We start from the raw sequence: 20123 nt of genomic DNA on the forward strand, positions 1-20123 counted from the left end.
TGATAACGCCTGGATAGATCGGATCAATCTTTCTAGATGTACAAATGATAAAATAATGTAACTCAAATATTTAAAAATACATATTCTCTCTAATTTAAATAGCACACAGTAACAGCACTAATGTTGCTATGCCATATGCCATCAAAATAATAACCTGATGCCATAGTAGTTCTCTTCAGACACGGAAAAATTAAGTTTTGATTTCAATGGAACAAATGTTCCCTTCCAGAACAACCAGTGAAAAAACTGTGAGGACGTGAAGGAAGTTACCATAAAACCTTGATGAAACTGCCCTGTTAAACTCCACAAATCCCAATACCAAATAAAACAAAGTAGCTGGTGATACTTGTTTAATAATTAACTTAAATATAGTTAAGCGTAAAAGTTGAGTGTACAAAAGTAGAACCTTCCTGCGATTTCGATAGGATCGGTCAAGCCTTCGGTTTTGCTGGCGCAGTTGGTTACAATTTCTACAGAGTCTTCCGGGTTTGCGAACAATGTTCCAAAACCGTCGGCGTGGCTCAAATCTAACTCCCCACTTTCTGACTCGAATCCCAGATTGGTGTACATGCAGTACATGTGGTCGTCGAAGTTATCGGGAATGTCGACTTGCTTTGGAGGTACTTTATCGAATTCCAACTGCTGGAATACCTCGTTCGGTACAAAATACTGCGTGATGTTTTGACAGCCCAAGTGTACCGATATTATTGCGGGAGTGTAAACAGGGGCGCACTGCAAAACACAGAATGGGGTATAAAACTATGCGAAGTAATTGTGACAAATAATACTTACGCTGACGCAGGTGAGGAACGCTGCGAGTGCACAGATAACGGACTTCATTTTTGCGCGTTCCAGGCGAAACTTGATCTCGGCTGGCCCATATGTGATTTAAATAAAAAAAGTCGATTAGACCCTTATCAATGCGTTACGTCGGCGGTATTTTTCAAGGTGTCCTTAACGAATGGGACAACATTGCTAATCAATTTCGATTGATTTATGGTTTATTTCAACATTCTTTAAACACATTTTCTTATCAACCATTTTTTTTTGACATTTTTTGTCGGGACAGTCTCGCAAAAGGTAAACAAATCACTACATGAACTTCTTTAAAATTAGTAAGTATAATGAAAAAATAAATAAATTAGCGCTAATTCAGGTATTTATAATAACCGGCAATTAATCACTGGTTCCAAGGATCTACCCCAATATTTTAGAAACTATACACAGCAACTATACTCAGAAAACAGTAGAAGACACTCTGAAACTGAATATAAAAATGAACCCGTTACAATAATGAAGTCAGAAATTGTAAGAGCAATCAAATAGAGCAAATGGGGGAAAGCATCAGGCCCATATGTAGAGGTTCTAACAATGTTGAGTGGAGACAATATAGACGCCTTGGTAAATCTTTTCAATGACCGGTGGATCCGGTCAAATTCCACAGGATTGGCTTCAATCAGTCTGTACCAATCCCAAGAAAGCCAAACGCTAATAGTTGCGATCAATTCCGAATGATCAGCTTACTGAGCCAGGCCCTAAAACTCTTCTTAAAGATAATCCACACAAGAACATACAACAGATGTGAGAAACACAAACTCTCCTTCGGGAATCATGTCGATGAAGCCTGTAGAGGTGCACTCAAAATGCTGGGATTCATAGTGAAACATTCTAGAGATTTTGCAAGAGAACATACTTTAAAACTGTTATACTATAGTGAACACGAAACTAGAGTACGGTTCAACAGTTTGGTAACCAATTTTCGGTAGGTGCACCACTCAAATTGAAAACGTACAGAGAAAATTTCTGAAATTTCTTCACTTTCATGTGCTCGATAGTGATTTATTACGAATGTTTAAGGTTCCCTCACTGTTGAATCGTAGGAAGCACCTTTCAGTTTTTATACAAACTTTGCAATTCATTTGTGGATTGCCCCAAGATGCTGAGCGAGCTGAACTTTCATGTTCCTTGAATTACTGTAAGGGCATCACTAGTCTTTCAGCTAGTAACTCCAAGCACCAAATCGTTCATTAAAGGTCCTCACTATCCGTTGATGAAATTATTTAATGACTTTTGTAATGATATAGACGTTTTTTGTCTTAATCGATCACAGTTTACCATATTAACTAAACGTAAGTTTGAAATACTATAATGGATTGTATACTTTTTTGGAGTGAATATAGAGGAATACTTATTATAGTTATAGTTATAGTTCCTACGATGAAATTGCCTTCTAAATAGATGTTAATCTGCTAGACAATGAAGATTATTATTATTATTAATATTACTATCAAGTGAAAAGCTAAGTAATCACAATCTCCTCACTAGCAGACCAATTGATAGCCTAGGAATATTGAACTACGGTTTCTTTTATTTGATGAAAATCCATTTATCAAAATAAATAAGAACTAAAAGTTCAGATTTTCACGAAATTATGTATTTTTACAGGATAACTCTATTAAATTTTTATGCTTAACTATTACGAAAACGCAAAACAAATTAGATTTTTTCATTTATCATAGACCTTCACTCACGGACACAGTCATACATAACAGCTCAAATCACCCTTATTCACACAAATCGAGACAACAGTATACTCTATTTATCCGAAACCTAATACAGAACATGAACAGTTTAAAACAATTACATACATAGGAGAACCCATTCAAAAAGTTTGAAAACATTTGTCAAAATGTGGTTTAAAAATAGCTTTGTTATGTGAAAATATATATTTTGGTGAAAACCTGGACTTTTAGTTCTTATTTAGCCTAGGAGTACCCTTTTTAACGACTCCAATTTTAATAAATTTTTCGTTTAAAAGACAGAGCTAGAGCATAAGAAATTATTTGAATTTGTCTCAGCTTTTGTATCTAACCCACTCGAAATATGGTTTATTTTGGAAAATATGGCAAAACCGGGTTAAAAATACAACATTTCAATTACGGCAGCTGGCGGTTATTTCAGAAATGTATTTCCTCCATTTTGTCTTTGCCGACTTACTTACATAAATTTATAACCACTCTCCTATTGCAATAAAATGAAACAGCTATTTGATTCGTACTAATTAACGACGGCCATATTTCATTCTTACAGCTTGCCCGGGTCTTTTCTTAATTCGTATCAGTTAGTCACTTTCTTATATCTATGAACAGACTTTATATATACTATTAAACTTAGAAGATATGTTCAAAATATTTGATTTTTTTACTGTTCTTGGAAAGTGCCTTCTTCACTGCGAGCGTAGGCTTACTTTTAAACCCCACTAAAATTAATTTGACCCTGAATAATTTAAGTTAATCGTTAGTTTTGGGTAGTGAAAGATATACGAAATTGATATCTCCTAAATCAGAACCAATATTTGTCGTCAAGTTGAAATATCCCCCACGGGTTTCGGCTTGAAGTATTTGTTCTTCGATATTTATTTTATCACCCATGCCAACCAAATTACACCGTCTAATTAACAGTCAACTGATAAAACAAGTTATCCTGGCCGTCCTCGTGACAATCTGCGTAGTTTTTCAGATTCATTGTTTTGTCTTGATGAGATGTAAGATAAGAATTTATTATTTTGGTTTTGCCGACTCGACTCGAAAAATAAGAAACATAAACCGAAAAGTACAAAAATGGGAAATGTTAATAAACGTTATTGTTATGAGCTGCTCTTCAATGCAAACAACAAACAGAGAAACAAAAACAATGTTGCTTGTTTTACAATCACAATAGCAATTTAAACAAGCATTAGAAAAATGTTTTTTGTTTTTTAATTTTGTCCTTTGAAAGCTATGGTTTTGTTCGATTACTTTAAACCGCTAATGGGGTGTCAGTGTCTGGATGTTTAATGGAAAATAAAGTATCTGTTGATTGGCATGAGAACTGTAGTTAAAGAATAACTGTATCGTACTTTAAACGTGGGTAAAAAACGAATATTTGCACTAAATTTTTATAGTTTCTTCAGAGACATTTGTTATTTTGTATATTTCTCTCGTAATAATACTAGTGTGAACATGAAACCGTTCTAAGCCTCAAGATTCAAGAGGTTCATGAATACGCCGCTTTTGTTCGTTTCCTTTCTTGGTCTATACTGTCTATATGCCCTGTCTCTTCCGAATCACGGACCGAAGATGTTAAGAGATTTTTGGGCAAGTGGTAAATCTGGTTTCGACGTTATACTTCTTTAGAACTTTTGATATGTCGTCAGTGATGTTTTGAATGTAAGGAAGGACCACAGTGGCAAGTGTATGATTGCTTTGGGCCTCATTCTTATTGGAAGCTCTGAAGAAGCCAACAGGATGATTGGCGAAACGTCATCAATTTCGACTCAGCAAAAACCGACGCAGGAGGAATCCAGAAGTTTTGTAAAAAGTAATGTTACTCTTTGTAAGGCTAAAAAAGTGTATATTTTTCGTGCATGTGTTCGTTGGCTACGGTGTTAAGGTTATGTTTTAATTAAATTTATAAAAAATAAAATTGAGAAGTGCATTATGGAAACAGCAGAGCAGCAGCCGCCGAAAAGTGAAAAGTTTAAAAAAAGAAAAATACAAGGACGGATTACGAATGTAACCAAAGCTAAACAATCATGAATTAAGGAAAGAATGCAAAAACCTGAGACGTTTGGAGAAAACAAGTAATGAAGAGAGGCCGATATCGTTGAAGAACTTTAATATCCTTGCCTGTAATAATGAAAATAATTTAAATTTATGTGGCTTGATAACCTGTAAATCTATTAAAAGAACACGTCCTCGAAAAGACGAAAACATAGCATTATTACGTAATAATTATTATTAATATATTGTTAAAGTGATCAAAGGCAAAGCAAAGATGGATGTGTGCTACAAGGCATTTTTTTCAATACATGGGACTACAAAAGCAAAATTGGAATAATTTCAAAAAAACTTTGAAAGACACTTCCACAGGCTACTGTAATATTTTTACAAAACTTCTGGATTCCTCCTGCGTCGGTTTTTGTTGTGCCGAAAGAAATGCAACGGTGGTCGTGAACACAAATTAATATATGAATATCAGGAAAAGATTCAAGATATTCTTACACGGAGCCTTAAATATGTTAATAAGTCTTCTTCTCCATCAGGCTCCGTGAAAAAGTCACCTCTCATGACTCTAAAATGTCTTGTCCCTACGAACTCCCAGGGTTACCCCTTCGACCTATTGTCTGCACAATTGGTTCTCCAACATATTCTCTAAAAGAATACCTACCTTCTTTTTTAAAACCTTTTACAGGAAAAACTGCAGTTCCGTACTTAATTCCTTTCACAACATTGAACAATTAAAAAGTATTACATTAGATAGACAAGATATTTTGGAAAATTTCGACGTAGAATCCCTCTTTATTAAAGTTCCTATTCGTGAAACTCTCAGCATCATTTCAGATATTTTAAAATCCAAGAATCTGGAACCAAACCTTCTCAGCTTAATTGAAAAATGAAAATGAAAAATATTTTCCTTTTTCTCGCGACACCTTCCATTTAAAACCAAAATTATGGAAACGTGAATGATACTTTTGTTATTTGGCCCCACGGTCAAGAATCCGTAATAGATTTTCTTAGACATTTAAAGGGATACACCCTAACATACATTTTACAATTAAATTAGAAACATTCTGAGATATTAGACAAATAAACTCATCGCCAGTTGCGGAACACGACCACGAAACAGGACATAAAATTTTATTCTATAAAACAGTGTCAGATAAGGTCAGAAGAAGCCGACAGGGTGATTAGCGAAACGTTAGCAAGTTCGACTCAACAATAACCGACGCAGGAGGAATCCAATTTCTATTCAGACAAAAAAAAATGTCATTAGTCATATTGAGTCATTTCAGGGAAGCAAATGCCATTATGGCTTTAAAAAATCAGAACGTCTTTATATTGCAAAAATGATAAAATTATATCAACACAAATCTCCTATATCCATATATCCTTCGGGGATCCTGTAGTGCTTACGATCAATATACTGCAACAAAAAGAGATCTAACATGAAAACTGGAAAATGAAATGTCAACATTTTACATCTTGCAGATTATTTGCTAACAATTAAGTTCCGGAAAGGATTTGTCAGTTCCAAACATCACAACAAATGTCCTAGTTTAACATGGCAACATAGCAAATGGCGACTCAATTTTTTAGGTATATCAAGAAATGGAAGCTGTTAAGGGATATAACGGAGTTTTATCAATACTAATTAATTTTGTTGAAAATTGCGTTGACCCCCCAGATAAACTACCTTGAAATGTTTTGCGACTCGTGTGGGGTAAAACAAGAATTATTATCTTATTTTCTTATTTAGAGTACTACCGAAAACATCCAGCTGAATTTCCGAAGCATCTGGTGATATGCATAAAGTTAAGTGGCTACTTTTTACTCATATTTTTAATATGCATAAAAATGTGGGTATAAGCTCCAACTTGTGAGCTCTTCCCGCGAGTAAGTACTCCGAATTACAAAACACAATACGCGTCGAAATAGGAAAAGTGCCTTCTCTTGTTATAAATTGTTTTATCTTACACAGCCTGGTTAAGCACTTGAATGATAAATACTTCCATGATGATGTGCCAGAAGAGGGCGAAGAAGAAGTGAATGGAAACCAAAATGTAGACGAGCATGCCTCCGTATGCTATGTGTCTATGTGATACTTCATAGAGGTCAAGTTAAAGGAGTTGTTATATCAAGAATTATGTCTTTGGCGGATCGAAGTTGTCGAGAGATGTTAAGACAAGTGGTAAATCTGGTTTTGACTTAATATTTCTTTAGATCTTTTTATATGTGGTAAGAGATGTTTTGAATGCAAGGAAGAACAACAGTGGCAAGTGTGAGATTGCTTTTTGCCTCATTTCTATTGAAAGCTTGTGTTCAACTGTATTTTGTGATGACACTCTTAATATCTTTAATGTAGAAATGATTATTTAATTCTGGGTGCAGTGAATCAGGCTGAGGCTTTATGGCCCTGATTTGACAATGCATTAAAGTATCGGTCTGTGTGCGTAGGTTTTCTGTAAACCAATGAACAAGAGAATTACATGTAAAGCAAAAAAAGCATATTTATTGACATTGGCATTGCATACTAAACAAGTAATTCTCATATCGTTTTTTAAATATTTTTTCTTCAAGGGAAGTCAATTCGTTTGGTAAAGAGTTATAAAATTTCATTCCGTTATAAGTAAACGATCTCTGGAAGAGGGAAATCGGGTGACATGGCACAGGGATTTTATTAATAAATCTGACATTCCGTGAGTTTACAGTTTCCCGAAAAACAAAGTTATTACTTAAAGATAAAGGTAGCACAGGGTTCGTCAGGACCTTAATCTCAAAATAACCCAAATAAAGTGCTGTGCGATTCTCCATTTTCTTAGTCCTAAAATTAGGCGTGAACATGTATTTTGCACTTTTTGAATTCTATTTTTGTCTAATACATCAGCACAAGGGACATAAATAAAATCACAGTAGTCGAAACTAGACAACACTAAAGATTCACAGAGCATTCTACGTAAAAGAGAACTAAGTATATGTCTACTGCTGTTTATAATTTTTAATGAAAGATATGATTTTTGAATTAGGATTTTAATATATTCCCTAAAGCGCAACTCCGAATCCAATATAATACCCAAATTTTTCGCAGACTGACCATGGAAAGCGAGATACCATTAAGTCGAATATCCACATTATCATTTAGAAACTGCTTATTAATTTTTGGACCGAAAAGCATTAAACTAGATTTAAGAGGATTAAGTTTAAGGTTATATTCTGAGGAAAGTTGTTTTAATATATTCAAATCCTCGTTTATTAACCTGGATGCATTTTTGTAATCAGAGTGATTAAAGTGAAAATAAATCTGCATATCATCGGCATAGGCCTGGACTTTACAGTGCCGCAGGGCCCTCAAAATATCAGCTGTGTAAATAATAAAAAACAGCGGCCCGAGGATAGAGCCCTGCGGAACACCTGACAAAATCTGAACTCGCTCTGAAACCGCGCCCCTAGGATGTTACCAGAAGAATCGAGTGTTGTGAAAGTCCATAATATTCAAGTATCAAAAGCCTTTGAAAAATCCAAGAGTATGAGTACAGTATGCATTCTTTTATCAATAGCGGAAATCATATCGTCTGTTAAACCAACCAAAGCAACCGAAGTACTGAAATCTTGCCTAAACCCACATTGACACTCGGGTACGACATTATTGACGATGCAATGGTGAAATAGCTGTTTGTATAAAACTTTTTCAAAAATTTTAGAGAGAACCGGTAAAATGCTAGATCATTAAAATTTGTTGGATTTTTTATCTTAGGTAAGGGCTTTCCAATGGAAGTTTTCCATTGATCTGGAAAATAATTTAACTCAATACAGCAATGTTTTAATATTTATATTGTCCTCGCCTGAGGCATCAGTGCGTATGGCTTGAATTATGTTGTGTTGTGTATTCCTGCCATATGAAAAGAAAATCATTCAAATAACTATTATTTTCATAAAAATGAATTTTAGTATCACAGTCAGAGACATCTTATAGGACTTTGTAGGATTAAGTTCTGGTTTAATGGTAAAACGTATGACATGTAAGAATGGCTTTCGAGTACAAGTATCCTACAAAGGCGAAAATTAAAATCATTTATGGACGTAAATTGAAAAACGATGTTTAATAATTAATAACACAATTAATTAATATTTTGTTGAAATAACATTTACGAAATACTGCTGATCATGAAATTGGGAAAATGTTTACTTCAATTCTTTCCCGGAAATAGGCTCATGAAAATTTGATTTCAGTTTCCTTATTTTTACACAACTCCAATGTATTTTGGTCAATGCTCGCATTTGTCTTCTGAACTAACAGTTCCTTAACTAACCGAAACCAAATGACCAAATAAAATTTTAATAAAAACACAGCTAACCTTGCAATAGGGCAATAGCAGGATTTGATTCTGCTTTTTATTTCATTGGTTTTTGATTTTAGATTGTTTTTTATGCTTTGAATCTTCTTCCATTATGTTTCAATACTGATTCAGCTTCTTTCTTTTCTATTATTACCTTAACCGCTTTACGTCATTTATTATTTACCTCCGGGATATTAGATTTTTCTAACAAAGCGGGATATTATTTAATTTTCTTCGCAATATAGTATGACTTTCATAAGAACTCCCTCCAGAACAATACAAATGAAAAACCCCAAATCAAAGTGCCGATTGGAGAATTTCATTTTAGCTGAGTACGGTATCCGTTTTTTGTTATAAATTTGCATATCACTCATTGGTTCGAGGAAATAGAAAGGTGTAGATTTAAGTCGGCACCGTTTCATGGCGAAAACCTGTGAAAAGGTTCTAACCCTAGTTATGTTTGTTTGCACACTACGACTGTCATTCCGGGACACGGTTAAATATTGTGAAATTGAGCAAAACTGATTACTATTTATTTGGACGGACTCCAAACTGAATTTAAGGTAAATAAATACAAAAATTTGTAAAATATTTTGGTAACGGATAAATATTCCTAAAAGTGATTTATAAACATGCTTTCTATTTTTTTTAGTGTTCTACTGACGCATGCACCATTTTGCTCAGAAGAAAGTGGGAATACTTGGAAACCAACTGAACCAAATTTTATAATGTCTCAATGTGAAATATCGTTTGCTTACGGCTTATCAACTGTACATCGGTGTAAAATCTTTGATTATTCTTTGATTTTTGTTATTTCTTTTTTGTTGGATAGATCAAAAGCGCACTAAAATCTTATGTTACTTTTTTGCTGGGATAGATCTTACTAATGAAAAATGAAACGGATTTTTTGTATTGCCTCTACTAAATTCATGGGTAACTGACACAACTTTTTGAAGCGAAACATCGAGAAGTGCTTTCAGAGATTTTTCAAATTGAAAATGAGAACAGATCCGTGTTCGGAACTACCTTAAAGTAATTAGACCAATGATTAAAGTTTTTAATATGAAAAAAATAAATATTATAAATAACGATTATTTTGTATGCGATTTTAAGATCCTACAAATATTAATTATACAAATTTGAAAAATAATCATCTTAAAACAACAGCATTAATAAATCCTAGGGTTCGAAAGATTTAAAAAAATTTCTATTTGACTATTGAATATTCGTTTCTTTATGGAAAACTTGGTCTTATAAAGGAAGCAGTGTGCCGACGTCAATCAATTTTGATATTTCTGTTAGTTTCATTACCAGATGAAAATTACAAATTCTTTTTGATTAAAAAAATATAGCGTTTAAAGCCTGTTTAGTTCAGATGTAATCCTCTCTTATCATATTTAATTTTAAGCAAATCGTCAGTGCCTTTTGAGTGAAATCTATCCAACAAAAAAGAATTATCAAAATTGAGCTGTAAAAAAACATTCCACGTTAGTAATGTTTGTATTCCAATTTCATGGATATGGATGGATATATACTTAGGTTTTATGTAGTCCTGAATAAGAATTCGTTCTTCCTAAAGAAATCCCTAATAGCTCTTCTCAAAAATTAGTCCCAGTTAGCCATGACTTCAAGTTGAAGTAGTAAGAAGCATAAAGTTTTAGTGCGTTTTTCACAGACCTATTGAACGAAAAAAAAATATCAATAACGACCGATAAACAAATATTTTACAAGGGTGTACAGTTCCTAAGTGGGACACACTATATATTATATATTTTCGAATTAATTTTTATTGTCATAGTCACCCTCTCTTGCAATATTTTATTAAAAAAGTTAGAAACCATCCTAAATCAATAAATTAAGCGAAATTTTCTAGTGCTGAATAAGAATTCGTTTGCAACTAATACTTAAAGAAATCCCTAATAGCCCTTCTCGATATAGGCCACCAAAAATTAGTACCAGTTAGCCTTGACTTCAAGTTGATGTAATAAGAGGCGTAAGGTTTCAGTGCGTTTTTTACAGGCCTATTCAACGAAAAAAAAATCAAAAACGACCCATAAACAAAGATTTTACCAGGGTGTACAGTTCTGAAGTGGGATACACTGTATGTTCTACATTTTAAAATTAATTTTTATTGTCATTGAACTGAGGTGGCTTTTACTTGATGAAAATCCATTTATCAAAATCAACAAGAACTAAAAGTTCAGATTTTCACGAAATTATATATTTTCAAATGACAATTGTTTCGACAACACCGTGTCTTTATCATCTGATAAAGACACAGTGTTGTCGAAACAATTGTCATGTCAAAATATATAATTTTTATATAAAAACTTGGCCACCATCCTAAATCAGTATATTAAGCGAAACTTTTCTACTGCTGAATAAAAATTCGTTTGACACTTTATTCTTAAAGAAACCCCTAATAGGCCTTCTCAATATTTGATACGAAAAATTAGTCCCAGTAAGCCATGACTTCAGGCTGATGTAATAAAAAACAAAAGATTATAGTGCGTTTTTCACAGACCTATCCAACCAAAAAAAAATCCAAATCGACACATAAACAAAGATTTCACAAGGGTGTACGTTTCCTAAGCGGGACATGCTGTATATTATACATTTTCAAATCAATTTTTATTGTCATAGGGTAACTATGACAATAAAAATTAATTTTTATTGTCATAGTTACCTTCTCTTCCAATATTTTATTAAAAAACTTGGACACAATTCTAAATCAGTATATTAAGCGAAACTTTCTAGTGCTGAATAAGAATTCGTTTGCAACTAATACTTAAAGAAATCCCTAATAGCCCTTCTCGATATAGGACACCAAAAATTAGTACCAGTTAGCCTTGACTTCAAGTTGATGTAATAAGAGGCGTAAGGTTTCAGTGCGTTTTTTACAGGCCTATTCAACGAAAAAAAAATCAAAAACGACCCATAAACAAAGATTTTACCGGGGTGTACAGTTCTGAAGTGGGATACACTGTATGTTCTACATTTTAAAATTAATTTTTATTGTCATTGAACTGAGGTGGCTTTTACTTGATGAAAATCCATTTATCAAAATCAACAAGAACTAAAAGTTCAGATTTTCACGAAATTATATATTTTCAAATGACAATTGTTTCGACAACACCGTGTCTTTATCATCTGATAAAGACACGGTGTTGTCGAAACAATTGTCATGTCAAAATATATAATTTTTATATAAAAACTTGGCCACCATCCTAAATCAGTATATTAAGCGAAACTTTTCTACTGCTGAATAAAAATTCGTTTGACACTTTATTCTTAAAGAAACCCCTAATAGGCCTTCTCAATATTTGATACGAAAAATTAGTCCCAGTAAGCCATGACTTCAGGCTGATGTAATAAAAAACAAAAGATTATAGTGCGTTTTTCACAGACCTATCCAACCAAAAAAAAATCCAAATCGACACATAAACAAAGATTTCACAAGGGTGTACGTTTCCTAAGCGGGACATGCTGTACATTATACATTTTCAAATCAATTTTTATTGTCATAGGGTAACTATGACAATAAAAATTAATTTTTATTGTCATAGTTACCTTCTCTTCCAATATTTTATTAAAAAACTTGGACACAATTCTAAATCAGTATATTAAGCGAAACTTTCTAGGAGACAGAAATAAAAAGCTCCAGAAACAGCGGCGGCGCCGGTGGAAGCGCTAGCGGATGCGCTACACTCGGCTACGATGGTCGCGCTCGAGCTTGGCTTCTCGAAGAACGACTTCAATTTATCGACAGCTACGGATTCGTTAATTTTTCCCTTATCATCGACGATACCCAGTTTGTTGTACATGCAAAACATGTGGTCGTTGAAATTGCTGGGAATCTTAACCTCGGAAGGCTTCTTTTTCTCGTACTCGAGTTCCTGGAAGACCGTCATGTCGGAGATGAGGTACTTCGAATCCGCTTGACATTCTTGGTGGACTTTAAAGTACTCCGCAGTGTATTGGGGAGCAGCCTGCAAAAGTTTGCAATAACGCGCATTGGGATTATGACATTTTCTTAATGGAAAAGTATTTTTACAGGAATCGAGGCACTGCACTGTGGAACACACGACATTGGGCAATACTAAAAGTGACTCACAGTCTGCTCTGTACCTGCTTATACATGAGTCGCGGTTAAGATTGTTTGATTGGTTAGTTGGTTAGTCTACGGATTCCAGGATTTTTGCTTGGTAGAAGAATTGATTACATTCAAGAATGTTATTGTGGTCGGCAACTGCTGATGAGTTTATTTGTCGTAGTCTTAACACTCTTTCATACCCTTTTAGCCTAGTTGATATTTTTTCAGCTGTTTCTTCAATGTATTCCTGGACGCACATGCATCGAATGCTGTAAACTCCGGTTTTTGTTGTTGAGACTGTAAGGAAGCATCACAATGACAAATTGCTTTCGGCCTTATTTTCTTTGCAGGGTTAGTATCTCTAATGAGAAAATTGGTTTCAAATAGTTTTACGACCCTGTAGACGTTGATAACCGATGATTTCAGGCCGGGGTCTGTGTGCAAAGGTTTTCCGTAAACGGAACGCACTAATGCTAGATCTGGTATTCCATTAAACAATTCAATAGTCGTCCGAGACCATGTCCATGCTCCTCGTTTAGCTCCGCCCTCCCAAACAGTAAATAAGTAGATACAGAGTAGAATACGAGCCAGTTTCAATTAAGCCTTGAAGAAGCCCACAGGATGATAATCGAAACGTCAGCATTATCGATTTATCAAAAACCGACTGAGGAAGAATTAAGATTTGTAAATATTTCAATATTTCTTACATCATCATTTGAAAAAACACAAAATTTGGTAGGATGGTAAAACTGCATCTCTAATGCTAATGCGAAATAATATAATGTTTAAAAAAAAATTTGGCATCTAAAGATTTACAAAAATAGTATTCCATTTTTCGAAAAATTTTCTGTAATGTTAGAAAAATAATATAAAAACGAAATACTACAAGTTGTCTTCAAACTCATCCGAAATATTAAAATGCTAATAGTACATAGTAAAATTCTTCACTTAATACTACTTAGATTTAACGAAACTTAACTTAGTCCAAAAGTTTATATTAACCGAGGTACAGGGTGTCAAAGTTGCAAGTTCTTTTTCGATTTTTTTTAAATAATTCCTGAAATGATCCAGATTTTTACAAAAAAAAATTCATATCTGGATTTTACTTCTTAGATATTTTTTACGCAGAAAAGAGAATTTCGCAATTGACATTTTCGTTGCTTCTAATAGTTCGAAATAGGTATAAAAGACTGTAAAATGGTACGAACTGGGCTCTGACTGTCACAGACCCGATAAAATACCTACAATATGTTTCAAAGTAGGCATTGACTAAAACAAATGCGATTAAAGTACCAAGATTCTGGTGAATTTACTTGCTGTTTGTTAGTATCTTGGGTGTGTTTAAAAACTTTTTTATCAGTGGTGTTGTGTTACTATTCCGAAAATGCCAACTTGATTTCACGAGGGAATTGTTATGGGCGAAGGCGAAGGCGCAGTTCATAGTCGAGATGAATTATGGCATAGGTTTGAAAATCGCTCTTCGTGAAATCATTTTGAACATTTACTGCGGAAAAGGAATCTATTTTTTAGGAATAGTTTTTGTATTTTACTCTATAATTCTCTAAAATTTGCCCCAAAATTATTAAGAAAAATGGTTTTCTCATATTAAAAAACCCCGATTTGCCAAATTTTGCGCCAAAAACTTGATTAATTTAGGAATTATTTCAAAACATCAAATCGCTCAGCTCTCGGTTAATATCAATTTTTGGAGTTTTTTTTCCGTAAATCGTAATATTTTTACCTAAAAAATCTCCTATTTTGCAAGGTACCATTACTTACTGTTACTTATGTTACTTATTATGTATAACGCTATGTAATATGTAATTTAAATTTAAGTTCGATAGCGAATAATGAATATTTAACATTCTGTAAAAAAATACAACAAAAATATTGACTCGGTATAACTCTTTGATAATTAAATAGTATCTAGAATTTATATCCATAATATTGTTTTCATTTTTAACATTCATAACAGACTTGTTCAACCTATAAGTCCTTTTTAAATAGTGTGATACTATAGTTAAAAAAATTGTTGTTTATTTATAAGATCTAGTATAAGGCGCTTTTTGCTTTATGGTACATTGCATTATTCATTGGTTTTCCTTAGTGATTAGATCTATATAGATTAATTTGAATGCTGGAATGATATCTACGAAGAAAACTTCACAAAAAATAATCAATTTTAAAAAGCCATGGTAGCTTGGACATTATTTAAAAAAACAAATTTGGGTAATATTTTTAACGGGTAGAGATGGTAAAATAGATTTTCGATTTCTAAAAATCAGTTTTATATTTTATATTTAGCCCCATATTCAACATTTAACATGGACTCGTATGTATGTGTGTATCAAGAGGAGTTTCTCGTCCATGTCTATCGAGGAGGACCTACAGCGGCGATTCATTTATTGTTGAAAATATATAGAATACTGAGAACGAAATAATGCTTGGTGGCAAGTACTTGGTGCTGTGCACCGTAATAGATTAAGCCAAATAAACGTTTTTACCCATTACCAGGGGCGTACGAGAGGGGAAAGTGGCTGGTTGACCTTCCCTAAATTTGGTGGCGGAATTGCCATACTTGAATAACGTAAAGTTTCTTGACAATTATTTTGATGTCAACCGGTAGGATTGTATCCATTGCCGAAATGAATCTATAATTAGTGTAAACAAAAATGAATAATAATATTAATTACAAGTTACAATTAAAAGCAATGTGGTTCTCGAACCATTTGGTTATAAATTAATTACTGCAGCCTCAATATTTCCTATTTTTAATGAATCTCCCTATAAATAACACTTGCGGGCGAATTTAATGCAATCATGTATGAAAATTTCTATATACATACAAAAAAGACAGTTCCTGGTCATATTTATATGACATAAAGTACATTAGTAAAAATTAAAACAATCAAATTTCAAAAAAAAAAAAAAAAATAAAATAAAATTTCCGTTACAGTTTTCTCAAAACAAATTTTCGGGAAAAACAAGAAATATTATAGAATTATACTTACCACCACGTATCCCAACAGGACTGTACAAACAAGAATTGTTGTTTTCATTTTGCTTACGTAGTAGAATTTATATAAGCTTTGGTAAATAGTTTGTCAAACTGCCAATTTATATACATGCTAGGCGGACAAGATTATGAAGCCGTAAGTGTTTTGATATTGCAATAGGCCAGATAATCTGATGGTAAGTGTTTTGCAACTATTGTTTCCTATAATTTTCTAATTCACAAAGTGCAAATCGTGAGATGCGATGCGAGATATTTATATCCATTTGTCACTGTATTGATTTGGATGCAGATAACGTAAAATTTTTATCCCAGACCTCGCCTGAAGGTGCAAACACGACCACCACCGAGCATAGAGTCTGATATGTTTTGTGTGTTATAACGCATAAGCATGTTATGTAGAAATCCTATTCCACATCCTGTATGAAGCCGAACAAAATGTGGGGCTCTGTTTGTATGTGGTTTAAGACCTGTTGTTAAACCATTTAGAAAACCATCTCTGAGATCTATTATGCAATTGTCACTCCAAGCATAATTGAAGCACATTGACCCAACCCTCAACCAAATTGATGATATTACAACATGCGACCACGCCTTACATATTCAAAACTTATAACTCTAGCAGGTGCATTATCGTGGTGAAAGAACCAGTCCCCTGACCGCCACAAATCGGGTATTTTTTGTCGAATACTGTTGCGCAATCTTCTTAAAACTTCCAGATAAAAAGCGTGATCAACGGTCTCACCTGGTGGAACGAATTCTGCATGAACTACGACATTGATGTCGAAAAAGCAAATCAGCATCATTTCAGACAGTGACGTCTTCCATTGGCTGGACTGCTGCTTCGTTTCTGGATCGTAATCATAGCACCATGACTCGTCACCCGTAATGATCTTTGAAAGAAAATCTGGATCCGTTTCAAGCTGTCAGAACACGAGGAACAAACTTGGCAGCAACTCTTTTCATTCCCAAATCTTCGGTTAAAATTCGCTGAACCGTGCTCCAAGACAACCCACTAATCTTTGATAATAGTTCAATTGTCTGTCGACGGTCTGTCTTTTCAATATTTTCGTCGATTCGAGCTGTTGATGGACGTCCAGAACGAGGTCGGTCATCAATTGACCCGTCGCCATTTTTGAAGCGAACAAATCACTGATACGCTTGAGTTTTTCCCATCGCATCGTCTTTATAAGCTGTTTTTAAAATTGAAACAGTTTCAGAAAACAGCTGCACGTTGTTCTTTTAAACTTGCCATCGAAAAAAACCAAATAACAAAAAAACAGCGTTAACAAAAAATGGCGCTGCGAGTGAACAAAACAAGTTAAATTTAAAACGAAGGTGGCGTTGAACTCGCAAGCTCTGCGCGCGGCAATTCAATTCCGGTTTTTTATGGGTACCCCCTGGTACATTGCAATTAAAGTTGGCGGAATGATTTTGAGAAAGAAATCGTTATGAACAATTTGTAAACTGTTAAAGCCTCCATCTTATGCCAAATCATGAGATTGTTCTGTTCCGCTTCTTTCTTTAAAAATTTTTTCGCTAACACTACTTAGCTGTGAAACTTCACACACAGCAGCACTTAAACTCAACTTTGCATTATTAACTCAACCAGCGCTGTGATGATTAAAAGGTTTTATCGGGAAAATAACCGAACTAATTACAACTATCGACAATTTTTTCATCAAAATTACTCCCTAATCGTTAATGCAAATTAGGATGTTGAAATGACTCATATATTAGATGGGATGGGATTAGATTTCACAACTAACTAGAGAAAAGCCTTGGTTCAAATAACATTTATATGCTATTATTTAGGCACGAAGTGCAAAATAATATAATTGTTGCGTTTATATTATTTTGCAGTTGCATGGAAACCAAATTTCTGTATCCCTATATTACGCAGCAATAGGTAGAAAGTTCTTTCAAAAATGTGTTCTATTTGATTAGTCCAGGTTAAATGGAATAGAAATAGACACCTAGAAATCTGACTACTAATATAGTTTTGTTATTCAATCTAACTAAAAGGCTTTTGTTTAAATCCCTGCAAGATAACACAAGCAACTTCATTTTCTACGAAGTCAAACTAAGATTACGTTGGCATTGGTAATGTTACCTAACTCTTCGAACCGGCTTCGATTCGGAAATACAACCATTATTACCATGTTTATGCTTTTCTGCTTAACTTCTATCAGTCGAAATAGTATATTATGCAACAAGTGCGGTAAACGGCATTTGACTCGGGAATTTATTTGACACGAGCGGAGCGAGTGTTTAATAAACCAATGACTTAAAAATTTTACCGAATATGTTGCATACTATACTTTTTCTACGATCGCCAGTTTTTGGATACATTTTCGCAAAACAACACGAATACAAAGGTCAAAATTCAATATAAACATCCGATTGCTCCCAAACCCGTGCGGTATAATCCCGCAAATGTCCGAAGTGGCTCGGATCCGTGGTAAAGTGACGCTTCCCGTGCACTAGATCCGTGTGTATTTTACAGACGGGACTAGAAAAAATTTATGGATGCATTAGCGACCTCTCTCGGCGTTGGGACAAAATAGTTGAATATATGACTAATTTTATAGTCACATAAACAAGGAGCAAAAATCTGGTATTCTATTAGGTATTCAAGCCCAAAAAAAATTCAAGATTAAAATATCTCCATCCGTAATTATCTATACAATATAATCAATTCCCGTCAGCTATATTTTCAACGGTATCTCAAATAATCAACAAATACGATGTATGACTAGCGTTTGCTAGATGGTGCTTGTATCGGAACCTTAGTTATATTTTGGAGGTTATTGAATTTGGCCTTATTCCCACGCTACTCCCACCTTTTGGGAAGTGCTTTAACGGTATACTGGTTACGAATGTATGTATGTATATATATATCTCGTCTTTGATTCCCAATTTCTTATTCCATGACATTCAATATAAAGGGTGATTCAGGTTGAATGTCCTATTAGAAATTCCGGAGAACTAAATAGGTTTCTTTTTCCAAATTCGGTAGCAGACCATATTACAACATGATCTTCTGGAATATTTACGCACCTGCAGCGTTGCCAATTCAACTCGAAACAGACGACAACATTGGAAATCCAAACGCCATATAGTTCTGTAGTACGTTTTTTAATTTTGCGCAAAATTCTGAGTAATTCTTTCTATTATTTCCCAATGCTTGTCTCTTTCCCTTACATTCATTTTTTTTATACCTGATTTCTTCGATTTGAGCCCATAAAGATTGTTCCTCGTAATAAAAAATAATCATATTTGTGGTTTTGTCTGCGTTATACAAAAACTGTTGATGCTATATAGTTTCAAAATGACTTCAAGCACAAGATAGCCGTAGCGTACCTAGGTAAATCATTTATGAGGGAAACCTTTTTTTCACTCAAATCTACGAAGTGGTTCCCGATAGATATAGGGACATGTATGAAAATATTGTAGATAAATTATTAAACTTCTAAAGGGTAATGTGAAATATGTAGGGTTGCATTTAAAAAAAACATTTTTTGCCAGTTAGACACTTTCTTTTTAAATGTAAATTTTTGTGATACCCTGTATTACTTACCAACGAAGTAACGTATTTGTCAGGAAAATGTATTAGCTAACCCCTGGGTAATGTTGGTAATTTGGTAATTTTACTTGTGCAAAAGCAGTATTTTTTTTTAAATATATATTTTGACGAAATAACAGAAAGGCAATCAAATCAATCAAATTAAGCATGCTCAGAAATTGATTGATTAAACATTTTTGAAAATAGGTTCATATAAAAACGACGCTTTCATCTGATATGATGCGAGGGTTCTGATTCTTTATGAATTATATGTTAGGAATGTCTAAATATAAGTTGCGGTAATATTAAAACGGAATTCTGTGGAATTTTTGGTAATGATATCAATTTTTGAGCACAGATTCATGTAAGCTTGAGAGATACTATATTTCTGCAAATCTCATAGAGGGTGAAAAGGGCTCAACTTTAAGGGACTTCCGTCCAGGATTTTTGATATTTCGGTCACAGAGCGACACCGTGTTCACTGAGCAACCCATGTACAGCTCCTTTTTCTTCCGCTTGGGACCATCTGGATACTGTAAGGTACTTTTATGCACAAAGAGGCACCTTACACGCAATG

General features: G+C 34.0%; 2 protein-coding genes across 3 annotated transcripts in view; both read right to left on the minus strand.

Annotated features, from left to right (window-relative positions):
* Positions 1–20123, minus strand: part of LOC132699254 (calbindin-32) — a 369234-nt gene that overhangs the window by 296646 nt on the left and 52465 nt on the right. The window lies entirely within an intron of this gene.
* On the minus strand, positions 290–16191 carry LOC132699292 (uncharacterized). Of its 2 annotated transcripts, XM_060665939.1 has the most exons (3): positions 15980–16191; positions 793–872; positions 290–732 (listed from the first exon to the last, which is right to left on the minus strand). In XM_060665939.1, the coding sequence occupies exons 2-3, from the start codon at positions 838–840 to the stop codon at positions 373–375; spliced, it is 408 nt and encodes a 135-aa protein (XP_060521922.1). In that variant the 5' UTR covers positions 841–872; positions 15980–16191; the 3' UTR covers positions 290–372. The 2 variants fall into 2 exon arrangements, with proteins under 2 accessions (XP_060521922.1, XP_060521913.1); XM_060665930.1 differs by lacking the exons at positions 290–732; positions 793–872 and adding an exon at positions 12479–12864 and having other exon boundaries at positions 15980–16138.

Source organism: Cylas formicarius, unplaced genomic scaffold (genome assembly GCF_029955315.1).
Source record: "Cylas formicarius isolate icCylForm1 unplaced genomic scaffold, icCylForm1.1 PGA_scaffold_10__41_contigs__length_53128322, whole genome shotgun sequence".
Taxonomy (NCBI): domain Eukaryota; kingdom Metazoa; phylum Arthropoda; class Insecta; order Coleoptera; family Brentidae; genus Cylas; species Cylas formicarius.

Coding starts and splice junctions, on each gene's coding strand:
- LOC132699292 (XM_060665930.1), bottom strand. CDS start 16,027: ATGAAAACAACAATTCTTGTTTGTACAGTCCTGTTGGGATACGTGGTG. Junction 12,865..15,979: donor TCCTGTTGGGATACGTGGTG/GTAAGTATAATT, acceptor AAACTTTTGCAG/GCTGCTCCCCAATACACTGC.